This window comes from Setaria italica, chromosome I (assembly GCF_000263155.2).
Source record: "Setaria italica strain Yugu1 chromosome I, Setaria_italica_v2.0, whole genome shotgun sequence".
Classification (NCBI taxonomy): domain Eukaryota; kingdom Viridiplantae; phylum Streptophyta; class Magnoliopsida; order Poales; family Poaceae; genus Setaria; species Setaria italica.
The window spans coordinates 2,960,053-2,980,701 of record NC_028450.1 but is presented as its reverse complement, the minus strand read 5'-3'; the positions used below and the strand labels follow the sequence as shown (position 1 = coordinate 2,980,701).

Genomic DNA, 20,649 nt, shown 5'->3' with positions numbered 1-20,649 from the left:
ATTGTAGTCCGACTCATATTACCTTCCATGTAACTACCGAGTAGATTAGATTCAAAGTGACTTGTAACCCTAGGTCATCAGCTTATATAAGGTGGCCAATGAAGCCTCCCGAGGGCATCAAATCATACCAACAATACAATTCACCAGAATACAGGACGTAGGGTATTACTCTCTGGAGATCCGAACTTGTCTAAAACCCCCGTATCCCTTGTGTTCTCGCGATCACCTTCGAGTTCTTGGTTTCGCAATCGCCCTCACCTACAAATCAACCACATGGGTAACCCCCAGGTGGACTGCCAGGTTTATAAATCCGACAATTATCATGAGGTATGTCACGCTTAAGTTACTCGATTTGCTGCTGTCATCTTTGATTCAGAATCTAATTGGAGTTCTCTATGTGTAGGTTCATATATGTGCCTGCTCCAGACACTGCTGAAGTAATTTGTGATGAGCTTTATGAAGAACTATTGGAGTGGAACATTGATGAGAAGATCTCAACTTTAACTCTTGATAATTGCACCACAAATGACAAGGTAATTCCTGAGCTTATCAAGATGATAACTAAGCCTAAGCTGATGTTGGAGGGGAAATTGTTGCATATGCGTTGTGTTGCCCACATACTTAACTTGATAGTGAAGGATGTGTTAGAGGTGATAAAAGATTCAATTGGCAAAATCCGTGAAAGTGTTGCTTTTTGGATAGCCACACCTAAACGGGTAGAGAGATTTGAAGAAATTACTAAGCGTGTCGAAGTGAAAGTGTAACTCAAGTTTGGCTTTGATTGCAAAATTAGATGGAATTCTACCTACAAGATGCTTAGTATTGCTTTATCTTACAAGGCTAAATTTCTCATTGAATTCATTGCAACTCTCACTGATCAACGTTCCTCATTGTGCTATGATAAACTTGATGAGGTTAAAAACTCCCTTTGTGAATTGATGAAAGAGTATGAACTTGAAGAGGATGAAGATAACACAGAATCATCAGCTCCTCCACTAGCTAGTTTAGATGTGCTATCTACAATTAGTGCACGTGTTGCTAGTAGGTGGTCAACCACAATGAGATTCAAATCTGAGTCAGATAGGTACTTGGAGGAAGAATTAATTTCAGTTCATACAAAAAACTTCAACATTCTTGATTGGTGGAAGGTGGCTGGGACACATTATCCAACATTGAGAAAGGTGGCTGGGACATATATATGCTATTCCAGTTAGTACAGTTGCCTCCGAATCCGCCTTTAGCACTAGTGGAAGGGTTATTAGTGATCATCGCAGCCGGCTCACTCCGGAGATCGTGGATGTTGTCTCACAAGATTGGTTAAGAAACAAGTATCGAGGTATATATGTTGTACCATTCATACATTATACTCCATAAATTTATATAGTGTCATACTTCTAAATAATTGTTGCAATTGTCTTTTCTTGTAGGTGGTGACAATGAAGAAATTGCAAGTTTTGGAGCTGTCTTCAAGTGATCCAAGATGGAATGGAGGTATTATGTGCAAACTGAAAATTGCCATTGCATTGTACTTGGCTCATTTTGATTGCTGCAAACTGAAAGTTGTCCTCTCAAATTCTTCACTCATATGTTTATACCATTGCTGCATATAGGGACTTGCATTGCTTGAGGATTGAAGGCTTTGAAGATTGCATGTTGCACGGCTGGACCTGAACTGCTGCATCTTCATTGTTTTGTGTTGTTATGTGATATGATGCCATGACCCATGAACTGTAAACTTGTGGCTATGCTTTTCGAGATTTAGGTGTTATACGTACTAAATACTAATCCGCTATGCCTATGTGGTTGCTAGCTGTGGCTAGAACTTATTCATTTTGTGGCTGTGCACTTGTGCTGTGCAAGTGCAAACACGATGAGATCTGAGTAATATAGTAGCCCTAATGGTGCTTTATTTAACTTATTTTTTGCTCATGTGGTACTTGTACATGTTATCTTGCGGGGATGGGGACACCGTTGGGGATGGGGATGGGGAAAATTTGTCCCCCACAGGAACAGGGATTGGGGGTTGATCCTTGACGGGGAATTCCCTGTTGCCATCCCTAGGGATACAGCTCCATGACAGTAAGAAACAAAAAAAAGTAGAAATGGGAACGAGAGGTGGTGGCGTTTTGCTAACTGTGTACGACCGTCAGTGTACTCGCGTTGGGGACTTGGATTTAGAAGGTTATGAAGTCATGTTGCACTTGCTGAGTCGGTAAATGATAGCCAGGGTGAATCCTACGTGGGCGGCTGAGGGGCTGGAGCCCCTACCTACGTATCCTATGAAACCCCAAATCTTCTCTACAAATTTTAGCCTAGATGAAGAGGAGTAAGAATAAAATGAGGAGGAATAAGAATGAAAAGGTAGGAGAGAGGAAGAAGAAGGGAAGATGAGCCCTCTTGTCTTGGGATTTTGGATCCGTCCGGTTTCTCTTTTTTTTATCTATGTTTATCCATGTGACACACTCGGATGAACCGACCTTTACTTCCGTTTGAAAAATAGTTAAAAAATCTTTGTCGTACCTACCTTTGTTACACACTTAGGCCCTCTTTGGCACGGCTTATTTCGGCTTTGGCTTCATCTATTTCACACAAATCGAGACACTGTAGCGTGAAGCCGTTTTGTAAGCCGGGACTAAAATGAACTAGAAGCCGGGTGAAGCCAGTTTTTTTGGCTCACCGGCTTTGGCTTCACCGGTGAAGCCGTTTTGGGATGAGCCGTGCCAAAGGAGCCTTTACACTATGAACCAGGAACTTCAAACTTCAAACTTCGTATGGAACAGTAATCGAGCTCACTAACAACGTTCGCAAAGGAAAGCAGCCAGCAGGAGAACTCGGTGAAGAATAGAAATCAGGAGCCAACTCTATAAATATCAGCGCCCTTCAAGTCTGCTAGGGTTTTCCGCCGTCTTATCCCTTCGTCCACGCTGCCCCGCAGCCGCCGCCCAAACCCTAGCAATCCGTAATCCGCCATGGCCGACGACCACTACTCCTCCAAGCGCAAGTACGACGACCCCTCGCCGCCGCCGCGGCGAACGGGGTTCTCCTCCGGCCCGCCGCCCGTCTCGCCGCCCGCTGGGGGCGCCCAGTCGTACAACAGCGTGCCGCCGCCCCCCGACGAGATCCAGCTCGCGAAGCAGCGCGCGCAGGAGATCGCGGCGCGGATCTTCAACGCCGCCGAGGCCAAGCGCCCACGCGTCGACAACGGCGACGATGACGTAGGCGGCTACGGGGGAGGAGGCTCCCTGGGCAGCAGCGGTGGCGGTGGCCGCATCGGCGGCGGGGGCCTCGGCTTCTCGTCCTCTGCCGGTGGTGGTGAGTATCAGGACCGTTTTCTCGTTAAGCCCATGCTTGAGTGCGGAGATCTGTTTGTCTGCGCTTACGGTTTATGGCCGCTTCCATGATGGATTTAGGGTTGTTTTACGCTTCGATTTGGGGGCTGGATTGATAGATCAGTGAGTTTGAGCTGCTGTGATGCACACATCTACCTCTTGGTTAATTAACCCGTGTGTTATTGAGATTTAGGTTGACACAATAGTAGGTAGCACGCCACTAATGTTGTCTCGAATATTCTGTTTGTCCTATAACAACACGAGCTGCAAGTGCGGTGGGTTAGTTTTGTAACAAGCTGCAAGTAACTTCATGGCATCGTTGATGCTTTAGCTGGTGGCTCTGCAGCTTCGAGTGTAGCAGATTGGTAGCCGAAGACTAGAGGTTTATATCTAACTAATAAAGTATGTAGTTGAACCTTTTGACTCAGGTTTGTAGACAGGGTGGCCACGCTGTGCTTGTGCTGCGTAAGAGGAAACTAGATTTACACGCTTCACTCCATTCAAAAAAGTTATTTCTTGTGTTGTGTGGTCCACATGAATTTTGGATGTTACTTCTTGTGTTTCATACATCAATAAATGCTGTAAATTCTGATGATGACAAATGGACTCTGAACACTCTGGTTTCTGTAGCAGGGCATGGGTCTTCTATCCCGCCAATATCTTCACAGAGCAGTGCACCTCCGTACTCTTCATATGGTGGATATCAGGGTACAAGCAAAAAGATTGAAATACCAAATGGAAGGGTAAGCTGTGTTGAATTTGTTTTCAAACTGAATTCATAGTCATGTTAGAAAGTGTCACCTGAGTTTGTATTCACGTTTACTTGGCACTGTTGTTGATTTGCTTTAGGTTGGTGTTATTATCGGAAAAGCTGGGGAAACTATCAGGTATCTCCAACTTCAGTCAGGAGCAAAGATTCAGGTAACAAGAGACAATGAAGCTGAGCCAGGTGCACAGACAAGACCAGTTGAGCTTTCAGGCGCTCCTGAGCAGATAAGCAAAGCTGAGCAACTGATCAAAGAAGTTCTGGCAGAGGTATACTTGTTACTCGCAGTTTTTTTGTTTAGTTCTGCATTTTTTTTTTGCATATATCACGTTGATCTTGCAATTTTCTGAAGGCTGATGCTGGGTCATCTGGTACTGGATCTGGTGGCCGGAAATATAATGCACCACAGCCAGGTGCCGAGACGTTCCAGATGAAAATTGCTAATAACAAGGTTGGTATTCATGCCGGTTTTTCTGGATAAACGTAGCTATACGATGAGAAAACTAAATTTTATCACAGTTTGTGACATAATCACATGTTCCGATTTGTCGATATATATTATTAGTCAGCATTGTGTACATTATTTCATCATTGTTTTTTTTTCTGCTTGTGATTTGTTTCTTTTTAGGTGGGTCTGGTTATTGGAAAGGGTGGTGAAACTATAAAGTCCATGCAAGCCAAATCTGGAGCTCGAATTCAGGTTTGTTATCTTGTTCTCCAGCTTCCTGTTTTACTGTATCTGCAATCAGAAATAAGGTTTCACTACGTTTACCTGGTGGTTATTTTTCTGCCAAGTGAATTTGAATGCTGGTTGCTGTAGAACGAGTAAACATCATATTTCAGTTATACTTGAGTTTCTTCGTTCATATTTTACCTTATACACTTCATTCGTTCCAAGCTGTTCATTATGATTCAAGTTGTTTTGGTCAACTGTATTTTTCTTGTTGATCTGTGTTCAGTTATTCATATCCTTAAGAATTCTTGTGCAGGTTATTCCTTTGCATCTGCCCGCTGGTGACACTTCAACTGAAAGAACTGTGCATATTGATGGCACACAGGAACAAATTGAAATTGCAAAGCAGCTGGTGATTGAGGTTACCAGTGAGGTCCGCTTTCTTTCTCTTTCTGTGTATATTCCTGATACCCATGATTGCTTTGTCGTATTTGTTTATCTGTCTTATTTTAGGCTTGCTTCTGGTTCATTTTGTTTAGTGTTCATTTTTATGATTTTCCCTGGATTTCTTTTGAAAATATTGGTTCTTTTGCTTGTTTATGGCCCTACATTGATTACACTGATGTGCTAACCAATGTCTGAAGCATATTGGTCGTGGGTACGGTCTCAACATGGCTGTAACATGGAAGGAGATTGTCATACACTTTCCCTATTTCTGAAAATGTAATTTGATAATGGTTTTGTGCAAGGTTTAAAACTTAAAATACCATAAAATGAATGATCTTATTTCCATCCTTCATTCTTTATATATTAGCAACTTTGTTCGGCCAATTGAATGGTTCTTCACAGAGCAGCAGTTAAAATTTTGAGAAATCATTCTTTATAATTCATATTGTTCACATGCGGCAATGTAAGTTTTGGGTAACATCTGTGACAAGTGATAAGTCCATGTGGCCACCTATTCTATCCAGTGGGTGTTTATTTGTCTTCACATATACCCAAATTAGTGTCCTTACTCCTTAGCTTGCCAGGAGGCCTGCAACTATCCTGGAGAGCAGGTTTGTTACTGTTTAATATCAATGCCCTGCTGAATAGAACATGGTATATTAACTGAACATGGTTATGTATTATGTGAGCTGACATGCTATATCTGGTGTCTGTACCGTTTATAATTTGTCATGCTTCTCCTGTACCTCTGGATACAATGCATACATTGCTTTACTCAGGGCTTGTTTGGAAGGAAGAATTGCTCTAAACAGGCCCAAGTCCTCAGGTGTTCAGTTTGTTTATGGCAGGCACACACTCCAATTTAGGTCCTTCATTGTAGTTGCAAGTTTATGATCATTATTAGGGATTCTAGGTTTTCTTTTTTGGCCCCTATTGCCCTATACACAACTTGATCCTTAACAGATCTGCATTCTCTTTCTACCGTAACCCTCTGCGCGCAAAATATACTCAATGTCGTGCATCTACTTTGATTGGAGTATTCCTGAAGATCGTATATGTTAAACTGTTTTGTAACAAAAGGATGCAGAAAATCCAGCATGAAGATGTTTTTAGGTGTTGTTATGCCTGTCTATCTACCTCGTGACTTTGCAGGTTGCTGTCACAACCTTTTCTTTGTGCTTAAATAGTATAAAATGTCTTCTTTGATGTTTTATTTGTACTACTTTTAAACACTCTTTTTGGAGGTTATTGCCAATAAAGTAACCTTTTTATTTTTATATCCTGTCATTTAGCAATGAATTCAATTTTTTAGATTGTATAGTGGAATTGATCATCACTAATCTTTAAACATCTATTAAAAATCTATCCGATGGTATTGCTATTCAGCATATATATGTATATATTCGTCTAGCTATCTTCATTAGGCCCTATAGTTTTGCACATGGGCGACGGTAGATGGGCATCACCCATTGCTTGACAATCTTGATCGGTGAGTTGCTCCCTCCATTTTTTTGGTGGTTCTGGAATTTATCTGCAACGTCTTGTGCTTGTATGCCTGTTATTTGCACTGCCATTTTTCTTTTGCATTCTATGCTGTGTTCTTTTGTTGTATACTATATACAGATGTGCAAACTATATTTTTGCAGAATCGTGCCAGAAATCAAATGTCAGGTGGCTATTCTCAGCAGGGTTATCGCCCTCCTCGTCCTCAGTCAAACTGGGGCCCACCTGGTGCACCACCCCAGCAGCCTGGTTATGGTTATATGCAGCCTGGAGCTTATCCTGGGGCACCGCCACAGTATGGTGCACCTCAGCAACCTTATGGTAGCTATCCTCCAACATCTGGTGGCTATCAGACTGCGGGGTGGGATCAGTCTCAAAACCAGCAATCTCATACAACTCCCCCTGGCACTGGGTATGACTATTATAGCCAGCAGCAGCAACCTCAACAACAGTCTGCCCCTGGGACTGCTGCGTCCACTGATGCTACTAGCTACAATTATGGCCAGCCTCCTACATATACTTCACAAGGATACGATTCTACCTACTCTCAGCAGAGTGCTGGGCAGCAAGCATATGATTACTCTGGTTACCAGACCCAAGGGCAGCAGCAGGGCTATTCTCAGCAGGCTGGTTATGATCAGCAGGGCTATGGTGCATCTGCTTATGGATCAGCTGCAAGCTCGACCCAGGATGGGTCTGCACCCAGTTATGGTGGTACTGGTGGGGCCAGTCAAGCATCTCCAGGGCAGCAAACTTCAACCCAAGCTGCTGGAAGCCACCCTGGTTATGCCAGCCAACCACCTACTAGTGCTGCAGCAAGCTACCCGGCGCAAGGTTCTGCTCCATCTGGCTATGGCGCTCCACCGCCACAGTCTGGCTATGGCACCCAGCCGCCACCGCAAGGTGGGTATGGTCAGGGCGCTTACGGGCAGCCTTCTCCGCAGGGCCAGAAGCCTCCTGCATCTTCACCATATGGACAGGCTCCGCCTCCTGGATCTGCTCAGGCTGGTTATGGACAGTATGGTTACAGCCAGCCTGGTTATGGTGCACCTCCGCCTTACCCTGGTGCCCCTCCTGCAAGCCATCCAGGTTATGGCCAGCAGCAGTCTTATGTTGATGCTTATGGCAGTGGAAGCTACGGGCAGCCTCCGGCGTACTCTACTGAAGCAACAGCAACTGCTACGTCCCAGGATCAATCTGCTGCACCTGCCCCAGTTGGTGCTACCACGACATCTGCCCCAGCTCCTGCTAACAGCGGTGGCGCGCAATCTGCAGAAAGTTAAGCTTCAATGGATCCTTGGAACAAACACTTTCAAGCTTCTGCTGTGGTTTCCTCCGCTCTGTTCCTTAATATACCGCATCTAGTATAGTGACGAGGGTCCATATCTATGAGTTCTGTTTTTTTTCCCCTTGTTGCTGTAGGTTTGACATTTTATCTTAAATTGCTATTCGTTTGTACTGTGTTATCTTGAGTTGTTTTGATTCCTGTACGTTATGGTGATATTTGTACTTTTCGGTTGCTCTTGTTCCGGTTGGGCCCTGGACGCTGGACATCTGCCATTACAATATGCATTTTGAACCTATTTTTCTTTCAGTGTGTGCGGTCTGAGGTATCTGGTGTTTGGATGGATTAAATTGTGATTTCAGTGTTGCATACAACCACCAGTTTGCCCAGGTTTGTGCTGCAATGCGGTCTGCTTAATTCAGATTATCCTAAATTTTGTTAAGATTTTGCATCTTCTATAACTGAATGATTGCTATATAACCCGTTCCGGCGGAAGGATCATTTCTTAATGAAGCTGGCGTGGCAGTTAACCGTTTAGCATGAAAGTAGGCGAGCACGGTGGCTTAGAGTAAAAGAGTTGTGGTAAAAAGCACGAGAAATGATGCTATTTCTCACAGGCATGTTCTGTGTACGTGCTGACGTGCATGCACGGACGCAGCCAGGCAGGTGTGAACTTCCTCTGTGCTCATAAGTCGCCTATTCGTTTCAAAAAAAAAAAAAGAAAAGAAAGAGAAAGAAAACATGGATCGGAAATCCCGTTGTGTTTGCGACTTTCCCAAATGTCTTTAGTTACAACTTAAAAATGACTTTCCCGTTGCGTTGACACTACACTAAAAATGTCTTCATCACCATCATACGCCCTTATTTCGTTACGATCATACGCAATCTTACATGCAGTATCTATTGTTCGGGTTTGGGGTACTCCAGTGCTAGCAAGAGCTGGACCAAGTGAAACGAACCAGGCCGGCGGCAGAGCTACAGAACGGAAAGGCAAGGCTACAAAGGCCCAATCCAATTCATTGCGGGCCCCGCTTTCTTGAGTTGCGTTAGGTTACTTGGCCCACGCAAACTCTAATAATCCAATATTTCCAATATATAATAAATGACGAGCCCGACGGGAGGAGCTTTGGAGTGCGGTTCAAGGCCACTCTCCTCTCCGGGGTTCCCAGCCATGGCGGCCTCCTCCCCTTCCTCCCTCACCCCGCCGGCGGTGCCCATGGAGCTGCACGCCGGGAACCGCGACCGCCTCGTCGCCGCGCTCCGCGGTCACCTCTCCGCCTCCGGCCGCCCGCCACGCGGCCTCGTCCTCCTCCAGGTCGGTCCCCCCCGCAATCCCTCCCATCTTTTTTCCTCCACTCCCCGGATTTTTTTTAATCTGATTGTTCATTTGCCGCTACTAACTTTTGGAGTGGTTTGGGTGGTTCGTCGCGCGAAGGGCGGGGAGGAGCAGACGCGGTACTGCACCGATCACCTAGAGCTCTTCAGGTGCTCGCGCTGAACCCAATTTTTGTCCCATTCGTTTTTGCCTTTTTTTTTTAATGTTCAGATTGTGAGGCAAATCGGGCAATGTTGCAGGCAGGAGAGCTACTTTGCTTACCTCTTTGGAGTGCAGGAGCCAGGGTTCTACGGCGCGATCGTGAGTGTTCTCCTCTTCCATTTTACCCCCTTATCCAGCATAGGTGACTCCGGGTCTGGTTTTAGTCAGTACAGCAATCAACCATTGGGCTGCAGCTCTTTGAACCTTGTTAATTGTTGGCTGATAGTATATGGCTGCCATAGGAATAGAAAGGAAAATTTGTGCCTCATATTCTATTTGCACATATATACAGTAGAGAGCTGGAAATGCCCCATGATTATTACTTAGATGTATGCAGTATGCTGGTGATTCAGAACAGTTATTCTTCTGAATGGGTAGGGTTGCATTCTCAATGTTTAATCCCTGGTGGCTCCCCATCTCCTGCTAATTTATAGTTTTACGCTCTAACCACCACCTACGCAGTAACAGGAGTGGTCGCCTGATCTTTGTAAAGTCACTTTATGAATTGGATAATGTTCAGGTGGGCTTTCCCCCAACTAATTTCCTAATGAAGAAATTTTTCTTATATATTTGATGGCTTAGTCACTACATGATAATTGGCCATATATTTGATGGCTTAGTCACTACATGATAATTGGCCCTACTAACACGATTCATCTTAGAATGATTTCCCACCTATGCTACAAATACTGACATGCATTTTAACTGTTGTCAAAGGACATTGCCTCTGGACAGTCAATTTTGTTTGCTCCAAGGTTGCCGGCTGACTACGCTGTTTGGATGGGTGAAATAAAACCTTTGTCTTACTTCAGGGTATTTCCTCTTCTGGATCTTTTATTCTTTAGTTGTCGCTCTATCCTGAAATAATGTAACCTTTCCATGAATATGTACAGGATACATACAAGGTCGATATGGCCTTCTATGTTGATGAGATCACACAGGTTGTGCAAGATCGTTACGGGGATCATGGGAAGCCTCTTCTGTTTCTCTTATATGGAAAGAATACCGACTCTGGGAATTTCTCAAAGCCTGCTAGTTTTGAGGTACACAATGTGCCATTATCTGCATTGAAAATTTCTATGCTTGTTAATTATGTACTTTTGAAGTGAGCATACATTCAAATTTCGTTCCATGCGGTACTCATATTTTTCCAGAGATAGCGAAATTATATCTTAATGTAAAATTCATAGTGTTATGTGATAGATGTGCTTAATTATCAAAACAGTTTACCTCTCTCATACTTCTTCTCTTCTGATTTTGTGCATGTTTGATTTATAGTGTTTTCTCTCTGTGCTAGGGGATGGAGAAGTTTGATACTGATTTAAGTATACTTCATCCTGTTTTAACTGAATGTCGTGTGATCAAATCTGATCTGGAGCTTGCTGTCATCCAGTATGCTAATGATATAAGCTCTGAAGCTCATATTGAGGTACAAGATTCCTACCAAGTCTTTTAGTTTCATGTCATGACCAAATCATGGCTGCTCAATTTTCAGCTTGCTATTATAGCCCCAACTTGCCAGATATCATTGGTTGAAATTCAGTGGTGTGAGTTGAGTTTTGCTAGGACTGGTCTTGGTCCAAGAGTTTCTATATCTCCTTTTGTTGTGGAAATACTGCAAAGGTTTATCTTACTGAATAAGCAGACAACTATTAGTAATGTTCTATCTATCACAAGTTTTAAAACAAAGAAGAGAAAGATAAAGTAGCTAAGCAGTGGGCCACCTTATGACACCAGGTTTTAACTTCCCTCTGCACAGAAATACACAACACTGACACCAGCAAAGGAATCATTCTCTCAGACATCAGTTCTAGAAGGATCCCCAATAGGCTAACCTTTGAGCATTACGATTACCAAACACGTTATAAATAGATCTGATTGCTGACTTACATTTTACAAGGTCATGAGACGAGCAAGACCAGGCATGAAGGAATATCAGCTAGAAAGCATCTTTCTCCATCATGTTTATATGTACGGAGGTTGCCGGCATTGCTCTTATACATGTATATGTGCTACTGGAGATAATAGGTGAGAATGTGTGATGCTGTTAATTACTATTTGCAGAAATCGGGAGCGGTTGAAAAAAAGTCCAATCAAATCTTAGATCCCCATCCATTGTTGTTTCACTTGCTATTTTTATTCAAAGTTCTGATAACAATTTCTTCAACCTGTTGAAGACCACAAACTTATAATGATAGCATGCGGCCTTTTCCTATAAAGCCTTCTTAGCATCAGAAATCAATTGCTGAAATTTCAGTAAAGTCTCTTTTTAGTGATCACTACAAGTGGGGTATCTGTTATAATTTGTTGACTTAGGCAAGGAAACATGTAAAGTTCTGTAGGATATACTTTCTATAAGAAAATAGACCATAGTCTGGATCTGCCGTGAGTATGTCATCTTGGAACTGGAATTTTGGCTTTCAAGATTGAAAACTAACATTCACACATGAAATTTTATTGCATTTGTGTTAGTTGGACTGTCTAACCTGTATAATTGTTATGCTCTTTGCAGTGCTGTTCTACACTATGGACATGCGGCAGCACCAAATGACCGGGTATGAGTGTACTTGATCTTTTCATTTTTGACCTGGCGTTAACTTAAATTTTCTTCTCATACTCAGAAAATGGAATTTAATCATCCAAGCACTCAGATATCATGAATTTTGAATTCTTATACCCCCATCTACTTGAACTAGTATTGCTTGTTTGCATTCAAACAGTAGAGTTATACTAGTTCTTCATTAGCTGTGAGTGTTAAGTAGCACTGAGACTTGGACATTGAAAGTTGGAGAAATTATTGTCTTCTCCATTTGATGTCTATGTTTATAACACTCGATGGAGTAGTCGAATACTTGAATTAGTCGAATACTTGAATTAATGATAGGAGGAAAGTAGCTTGGTTGACACTTAGCTTAATTGATACCCTGTTGCTTTTATCTACCAAGCAGTGTCCGATACGTTCACTAGTAAGTTTGGGTTCAATTTCAGTGTTGAAGCACCTTGATATGAACATATATGCATGGCAATGGACAGGCTAGGAAACTTTTGAACGCACGATTTGCAGCTGGAGAGGCATCAAGATCAAATGTTTAATGACAAAACAATACCAGTTAGTAGCATGGTGTACTTTACAAGAATTGGTGTACCACAAAAGAAAGAGAAAGCCACTGCATTGTGAAATCCTTAATTTACCCCAAATATATGAATTAGTGGGCTACTGGGTTTACAAGATAGAAATCCAACAAAACTATTCTAAACAATGGAGGCTATTTGTATGGCTATAGGAGGATATGTTCATTCACCATTCCTTTTATTTGTGACCGACTGACCATGTCCATGCTTTTCCTTTCTGAGTGAGGTCTAACTTTCATCCCCTATTGGGACTTTTATTGTTTCACTTTGGTCATTGCTTTGTATTTTTTGTCTGATTGTCTCAAATTCAGACTTTGAATGATGGAGACATGGCACTAATGGACATGGGAGGTGAATACCATTTCTATGGATCTGATATCACATGCTCATACCCTGTAAGTCCTTCAAAAGTCCAGACATCTACTTTGATGTTTCCTGAATTTCACTGTCTATATACTGAAACTGTTCCTTGTTTTCCGTGTTAAAATTACTGACGCCATTGCACTGTGTACGTTGTACTATGAACATGAACTGACTTATGCCTGTCATCAGCTTCCATATGTAATTGTTTCTTATACTTCAAAAAAAAAATGTTTCTTATACAATAATTACTAGGGGCCTACGGCCACATACTCTGTTTTCTTACAAAAGAAAGGTTATTTCACAGTGCTACAGTGCTGAAAACACTTCTCATGGATTCTGTTATATGTTTATCTTAGCCTTTGCTATCTGGATAAATATGTTCATGTTAGACCATCATTAATGTAGCTTCTTGAGACCACAACATATAGGAGATAAATGGATGTTTGTTTCTGTTCCCCTTCTAGACCACTCTTTAGTTATCACATCACATGGGACTATGTTCTTTTTCATAGGGAGATACAGTAATGGAGGGTGCAAGTGTTGCCACATGAATATGGTTGCTCAACATACTTAGAATTCAAACATTGTAGCATCCTTTTTATATCCCTATTTCCGTTTTCCTCTACCTTCTCTATTTATCATTTTGTTTTTCTGTTCTTTGTTATCAGATTATGATACTGAGCAAAACCAAGCTTAATATTAAGTAATGTACTGCTATTGTATCGGTTCAATTGGGCTCTCTAAGATATTTCTTTTATCTTCTCTTACTCCAATCATTTGCTGCTTTAAGGCTATAATGTTGCTGGCACCTGACAGAGGCACAGATCATCATGTTAATCCCGATATATTTCTGGAATCTAGATTATAATTTTAATTTTCACAGCCGTTGATGTAAACCTCAAGCTTTTGTCTATCACATCTTACTGTAACATTTGTTTGATAATTTCATCTAATAGGTTTACATGTTTTCAGATAAATGGCAAGTTCAACAGCAGCCAGATAATAATATACAATGTAAGTACGTACTGAGAAAAATCCATTTTTATGTACTCCTATCAATTTCTGTTTGTGCTATGGAACTTAGAAGCATAAGTCACCGTCTTTGTTTCTTTTGAGCTTGTTCGGACACCTCTTGATCTAAAGTGATTCATATTTTCTGCAGGCTGTGCTTAAGGCTCATAATGCTGTCATATCATACATGCGGCCTGGAGTTAATTATATGGATATGCACAAGTAAGGAATGCATTATTGAAACGCAAAGACATGCAATTGAAAACACACCCCTCAAGAAGTATTCATAGGGACTGGAGAGTCATTTTATTTTATGATGCATCCTTTATAACTTGAAAATTTACTATTCTTTCTTTTAAAAAATACTATTCGTAACTTGTGATTTCATGGAAGTTTAATGTGAAATGTGGATTATTACGAACTTAGATCTACTTAAAGCATTTTCAGGACTTTGGCATAATGTATGTGCTGATTCACCACACAATCTTATTCTTCTTTTTAAACATACTCTTCTTCAATGATTCAAGCATAGTTTTCAAACTTTTTGCAGACTGGCAGAACGGGCAATACTTGAATCTCTCAAGAAAGAGCAAATCCTCCAAGGGTGTGTGTGTGTAACTCACTGTGCCTATCAAACTTCAACATGTAAAGCTATTTTTCTGACTTCTATTCCTTGGAAACCATTTTTCTTCAGGGATGTTGATGATATGATGGCTCAAAGGTTAGGAGCTGTTTTCATGCCTCATGGTCTTGGCCACTTACTTGGGATTGACACCCATGATCCAGGAGGCTACCCTGAGGTCCGTCCAATCTTCATAGGAAGCACACAGTTTTCAATCTACATTTGTTTGCTGCTTTCAACTGAGACTAATTCTTGCTCCTATATACCTTTAGGGATTAGAGAGGCCAAAGGAGCCAGGACTGAGCTCCTTGCGGACCACAAGAGAACTCAAAGAAGGCATGGTCAGTTTACTTGTCCCATTAATTTAAGATCTAGCAGTAAAAAGGAATACCAGAAAGTTATGCTATGTTATATGCCTCTTGAGAATCAGGATTGAGAATGAGATGTGATTGGGTCATGCGATTTCTTCCCAGAAAAACCAAAGAGCATCTCCCTACCCTCCACCCCACATTCCTTGGTGTTTTCTGCTCTGCTCATCACACATTAATCTTGGGTAGCCTTGTCTTGATTGTGCAACATCATGCATATGTCACATTTCTTGTGCACAGTTTGTTGGCAAGATTGCAGAGCTATCCTGAGCTGGCTATAGGATTCCACAATTTCTATTGTTCTATGCTTGATAAACAAGATACCTTGATGTTCACAAGAGATCCCAGGGACCAATTGCTCTTGCGCTGTCTGGTTTTCGTGAAATAGCAACTGAATTGAAAGTTCGGACAATGTATATATATATATATATTTTTTTTAAAAAAAAAATCAACCACTCGGAGATTTCTGGCTTTATCTTAAGGGGAGTACCAAACCCTGGTTGTGACCTCCTTGACAGTGATGATGGGAGACGACCAACTCAGTTCTCAGGAATGATAATACTGAAATGTAGCTAGGCAGAAAGTGCTTGAACTATATGCTTGCAAATATCTGACATCATTTGGTATACTAGGACTTTATTGTATTGCATTAAAAGAATATTGGAGATTGGAAATGAAGGAAAAAGCACTTTGTGCTGTTGGAACAAGAAAACAGTTAGTCTTATCTTTCCAATAGTATCTTCTTAGTGCAGTAATGTGAATATTTGAGCTTCTATGGTTTGGATTGTAGGTTATTACAGTGGAGCCAGGCTGCTATTTCATCGACACTTTGCTGACTAAAGCGAGGAATGATCCAATTTCCTCAAAGTTCTTCAACTGGCAAGAGGTCGAAAAGTACAAAAGCTTTGGTGGTGTTCGCATTGAAAGTGATGTGGTATGTCTTGATAACCCCTTTAAGTAATTATTACTTGTACACAGTGGCAGCCTATTTACTGCTGGGGCTTGCTATACGCAACTATGCAGCAGCTAGGTAATAAATCAAATGCATGCAAATGTTTTCAGCTGGAAAACCTTGAATAAGAGAAACTTTATGTCCCCCTTATTATGAGAGATGCTTTGCTATGTTCCATCAACTTCATCTCGCTAATTATTTCTAGTGATCCTCAATGAATTCGATAAGCATTTTGAGTTTAGACAATGATGGCCCTTATATACACTGTAAAGATTAAATATATGCTGATATGCGCATATGTGATGTTCACCCTCTTCCTTTTGCACGCTAACGTTACTCTTGGTTCTCGTGCAGTATGTGACGGCTCAAGGATGCCAGAACCTCACAAACTGTCCCCGGGAGACGTGGGAAATCGAGGCCGTAATGGCTGGCGCACCGTGGCCTTTGCCGGCTTCCAGTTCCACCGCGGCAGCAGCAGAGAATGGCGTGTCCAAAGCATCATCTTAGTTTTCAATTTCTTTCTCCATGGTGCCCTGCCCACATTCGAAACAATATTAGGCGAGATTGGGTGTATTCAATAAATAGTGTACCACAAACTTGTTGCTGGTTTGATGATCAATAACCATTCCGTAAAGCTGGAGTTCTCTCAGATTACTGGTATGATATCCTGTTGCGTGGTTGAGGATGAACGAGGAAACGTTAATAGGAGAAATTCAAGGCCGTTGGAACTTGGAAGGCTGAACCGTCTCCTTTGTATTTTGTACCGGTTAGAGAACAGTGACGCTAAGCTGAGATCCGAACCCATCTCTGAAGCCCAAATTTCTGGCAGAACCGAGGAAGCTGTGTGGCGAGGTCAGCGGTAAAAATTTAAAAACCGGTAAAATGGAAATGAGATTTCCTAACAAGAAAGCATTTAGCCGGCGTTGTTTGCATATGCGCGGAAATTCTGTTGCGGTAGTGGGCCTGCGGGCATTGCGGGCTTACGGTGCGGGCCGGCCCAGCAATGTCGCGCCACCTGCAAGGCTGCAACCCGCCCACGCTGCGCCGCCCGTCCAAAACTTCCGGCGCCTTATTCGTTCCGCCGTCCCCTGCCGCCGCCGCGCGCTCAAGCTCAACTCCGTTGAGCAGCAAAATCCTCTGACGCTCGATCCTCCTCTTCCTCCTCCGACGCAGCGACGCCCCACAAACGCCGCCACTCCTCCCGTCCTCCGATGTACCGCCTTTTTCATCCCTCGCAATCGCTCCTCTCCTCCATGGCCTCCGCTCCGCCTCGCTGGTGGTGGCCGCCGCCGCTTGCGCGACGAGTCGCTCTAGTCACGGCGGCGCCCAACCAACCTGCTGGTCGTGTTTCCCGGTGTGCTCTCTTGTTTCTCTGCCCGATGCTAAAGTTTGCGCCTGCAGTCAGTTGCTAGAGTTTTGGAGTCGATCCTGGTGAACGTTGTATTTTTTTTCGGACGTGCTAGCGCCCGGACGTCCATTCGGAACTGATGAGATCTGTAACGGCTTTCCTTGTCGCCACTGTACAGGCCCATCTGCACACCTACGGGCTCTGCGACAATGTCTGGACCTTCATTCTATCAGATGCAGCCTTCAAGAGCGATGAGATTTCAGGAACACCGAGCAAGGTGAAGATCGTGACCTGCAATTCCAAGTTGCTGCACCTGCAGCCTCCTCAACCACAAATGGGCAGCCTCATGCTCCATATGGATTGATCCCCATCTAGTTTAGCACATTTCATGCTATTCCTGGTGCTGTTCAGTCTAGCTCAGTTCATGCTATTCCTGGGGCCACCCAAACTTTTCTATCTCATGTGAATTTGCCCCCTCTTGAAGTTGTTTGCGTGAATCTAAACAATCGGCCGTGGGCTGGCAACTTGTTATCCATACTGCTTATGGAATATGGTTTTGCTCGTTTCTGTTGATAATTTGGCATGGATGCTTCAAGTGATCAGGTCTAATACAATCGTGCTTTCTGTTGATAATTTGGCATGAATGCTTCAGGTCTAATATAATCGTTCTTTGGATTAGGCGATCAATAGACAACACTCAACAGCAACTGTGGTTTAATAATCTATTACTTACAATCCAGTGAACTGAGCTGCAAGAGATGTTAATGACAAGTTAGGACCAACTCTGTCATGACAAACTATGACGAGTTTAACGTGAACATGGACTCCAGGGGCAGCTCTTCACAGTGGAACTTGAGCTCATTCTGAAATCTCTGTAGCACGAAGTGCTCATCCTCTGTTATCAGGGTTGTAGGAAGCTCAGAGTTATAGATGTGGCTGGTTTTAGGAAGGTCAGACCCTCTGCTTGCTGTGTCCGTTGAAACTAGCATGAAACCTATTCCCTTCACGTCCTGCAGAGGACATAAATCTCATAGTCAATACAGAGAATGAAGATGTTGGGCCCTTCAGATAAGGAACTCAGAGGGCGCTTACAGGGAATGAGACAGCTCGAGCATTGAAATTCATTTCTTCTTCCAGCAGAAGCACGTCTAGGCTTCCCTTGTCTGAATTTCTCAGGAACTCAACAACGACAGCGGTTGAAGTAGGATTTCCAGGCTTCTTTGATCTCTCAGACTAAGAAATAGGTTCAGCAGTTACAAAACAGAATGCAAAGTTGAGGCTGATACGTTACTTCTCTGGTTCAGTATGAAACTCATTCATCATCAACATATTTGCTCCGGACTAGGTGGAAAATAGATACTACCTCCGTTCTTAAATATATCGCACCATTGACTTTTTCTCAAATTTTGACCAATAATATTTATTTAATCAACTAGTTAACTAAAGTAAAATGGTCACCACTAGATCTATTGTCAAATGTACTTTAGGTTTAACTTGTGTATTTATCTATTTGCATAAATATTTGTAGAAAAGACGAATAATCAAACAAATGAAAAAGTCAATGGTGTCATATATTTAAGAATGGATGTAGTACTTCTTTGTTAGTGAACAAAGTTATAGCATACCAAAGTTCTATGTTAAAAAAGGGAAGTAAACTGTATTGGTACAAAAATCTAGTTTTTAAGAGATCTAAAAGCCTATGAATCAGTGATCAGTAGAGCACAACAATTGTGGAAACTGAAATCATGGACGGTTTCGATGTATTTGGTGGACCCTGCTTGTACCTCAAAGTGATAACTATAAAATGTGACAGCCTGCAGTTCTTTAAACATAGCAACGCCCCTATGGACGGCAAACATAGCAACGCCCCTATGGACGGCAAACATAGCAAGCCACTTTTATGGATTGTAATAATTTCCGATATAGCTTAGTTTCTGCTTGAGAACTCAAAGCTTGTGTGGTAGTGGCTGTTGTCTTATGTTGTGCTATTTGGTCGATCACCTCCAATTTTGATTGGTTTTAGCTTTATGCTGGCCGATCATTTGGTTGAGGCTGAGCTTTAAAAAGTTTCTGGAGATTTTTAAACTGTGATGTCTGGCTCTTGCTTAAAAGAAATCTTCTCAACAGCTATTATTGAGGTTGTTATGTTTCTTTGGAAATAGGTGCTGATTGCATTTCTAACTCGATACAACAATACCTCCGTTTTTTTGCAACTTAATGTTGTTTGCTTTTTTTCCTCTCTTTGTACTAACCGTTACTCAGAACTGGTACTGTATATGTTGCAGGCATTAGAGTTGTAAAAAATGGTAATTTCCCTTTTCAAGGATTATCTTTATTTTTTCAAGAATGTGCATAGCATGTATTCCATTAAGAGGAGTACGTACACCACGAATCAGCTACAGCGTTGTTATGGTATAAGGAGGCATGTGCTTGCTGTTTTGATTGGTAATTCCTTACTTGTATGGATTTGAAGTTCAAGGTAGGCTCAGGGCCTGACTGTTGTGCTGGACATTGTCATTCCTTCAAAGTGATCAATCATGGATATGCCAGTCAACAAATAAAGATTGAGTTCGCCTCAATCTTGGATGGAGGTGACTTGGTCTACTTTGAATTTTGATAGTGATGGAACTACTGTCATAAGTCAGTCATTTAGTATTGTCTTATACTTGGTTTGTCAGTGCGATGGAGCAATTACTGCCTAATGCAGAGCACACGGTGTGTGCCAGGCACATATATGCCAATTGGATGAAAGAGCAAAGGGTAGGGTCCACAAGCTTCAAAGGCTAAAGGCTCATGCAGACCTTTGTTCAACTACTAATGGGCGAAGATAGATGAGAACAAGGATATGGCGAGTTCTGGTTCTGAACACTGGAGTAGGGCTTAGTTCGAGATTGGCTACACTGTGATTATGTCGACAACGATATGTGTGAGTCTTTCAACAACAACTCAATTAACCTTGTCAGATTAGTTCCATCTGAAAGGCGGAATGGAATGTTTATATTCCCAAACATTTACAAATCTAAGCTACACATCAAATCTGACAGTGCTACGTACGATAGCACACACTGACAGTTTTCAGGATTACCCTGTGGCCATGCAATCAGAGCCTTTTTTTTTGTACAAGTCCTTCAAGAAAATTGATGACTTGATTGCACAGTGCTACTCCATTGAAGCATACACAAGCAGACATATGAGCATTGCTTGCAGACTGTGAAATGGGAGAAGAGCCGACCAGATTCAGGTCTCACCCAAAGCCTCTTGTTCCTGGATATGTAAGGATGCCTGGTACTGGTAGACCAAGATAGGAGATAAG

General features: G+C 42.3%; 2 protein-coding genes across 3 annotated transcripts; both read left to right on the top strand.

Moving 5' to 3' along the window:
- Positions 1-2,882: 2,882 nt before the first annotated feature.
- Positions 2,883-8,312, top strand: LOC101782852 (far upstream element-binding protein 2). 2 transcript variants are annotated; one of them, XM_004951351.4, is made up of 7 exons: positions 2,883-3,312; positions 3,960-4,072; positions 4,179-4,364; positions 4,448-4,546; positions 4,724-4,795; positions 5,085-5,201; positions 6,862-8,312. In XM_004951351.4, exons 1-7 carry the CDS (start codon positions 2,970-2,972, stop codon positions 7,999-8,001), a joined length of 2,070 nt encoding a protein of 689 aa, XP_004951408.1. In that variant the 5' UTR covers positions 2,883-2,969; the 3' UTR covers positions 8,002-8,312. The 2 variants fall into 2 exon arrangements, with proteins under 2 accessions (XP_004951408.1, XP_004951409.1); XM_004951352.4 differs by having other exon boundaries at positions 2,884-3,312; positions 3,963-4,072.
- An 804-nt stretch (positions 8,313-9,116) lies between these two features.
- LOC101783546 (xaa-Pro dipeptidase) lies at positions 9,117-16,637 on the top strand. Its single transcript, XM_004951353.3, has 16 exons — positions 9,117-9,318; positions 9,439-9,488; positions 9,579-9,639; positions 10,258-10,353; positions 10,434-10,583; positions 10,838-10,969; positions 11,441-11,568; positions 12,053-12,095; positions 12,984-13,067; positions 14,008-14,049; positions 14,198-14,268; positions 14,597-14,650; positions 14,741-14,846; positions 14,941-15,009; positions 15,827-15,970; positions 16,343-16,637. The coding sequence occupies exons 1-16, from the start codon at positions 9,175-9,177 to the stop codon at positions 16,493-16,495; spliced, it is 1,527 nt and encodes a 508-aa protein (XP_004951410.1). The 5' UTR covers positions 9,117-9,174; the 3' UTR covers positions 16,496-16,637.
- The last annotated feature ends 4,012 nt before the right edge of the window (positions 16,638-20,649 follow it).

Coding starts and splice junctions, on each gene's coding strand:
- LOC101782852 (XM_004951351.4), top strand. CDS start 2,970: ATGGCCGACGACCACTACTCCTCCAAGCGCAAGTACGACGACCCCTCG. Junction 3,313..3,959: donor CTCGTCCTCTGCCGGTGGTG/GTGAGTATCAGG, acceptor TGGTTTCTGTAG/CAGGGCATGGGTCTTCTATC. Junction 4,073..4,178: donor TTGAAATACCAAATGGAAGG/GTAAGCTGTGTT, acceptor GATTTGCTTTAG/GTTGGTGTTATTATCGGAAA.
- LOC101783546 (XM_004951353.3), top strand. CDS start 9,175: ATGGCGGCCTCCTCCCCTTCCTCCCTCACCCCGCCGGCGGTGCCCATG. Junction 12,096..12,983: donor CGGCAGCACCAAATGACCGG/GTATGAGTGTAC, acceptor TCTCAAATTCAG/ACTTTGAATGATGGAGACAT. Junction 14,050..14,197: donor GCCAGATAATAATATACAAT/GTAAGTACGTAC, acceptor TATTTTCTGCAG/GCTGTGCTTAAGGCTCATAA.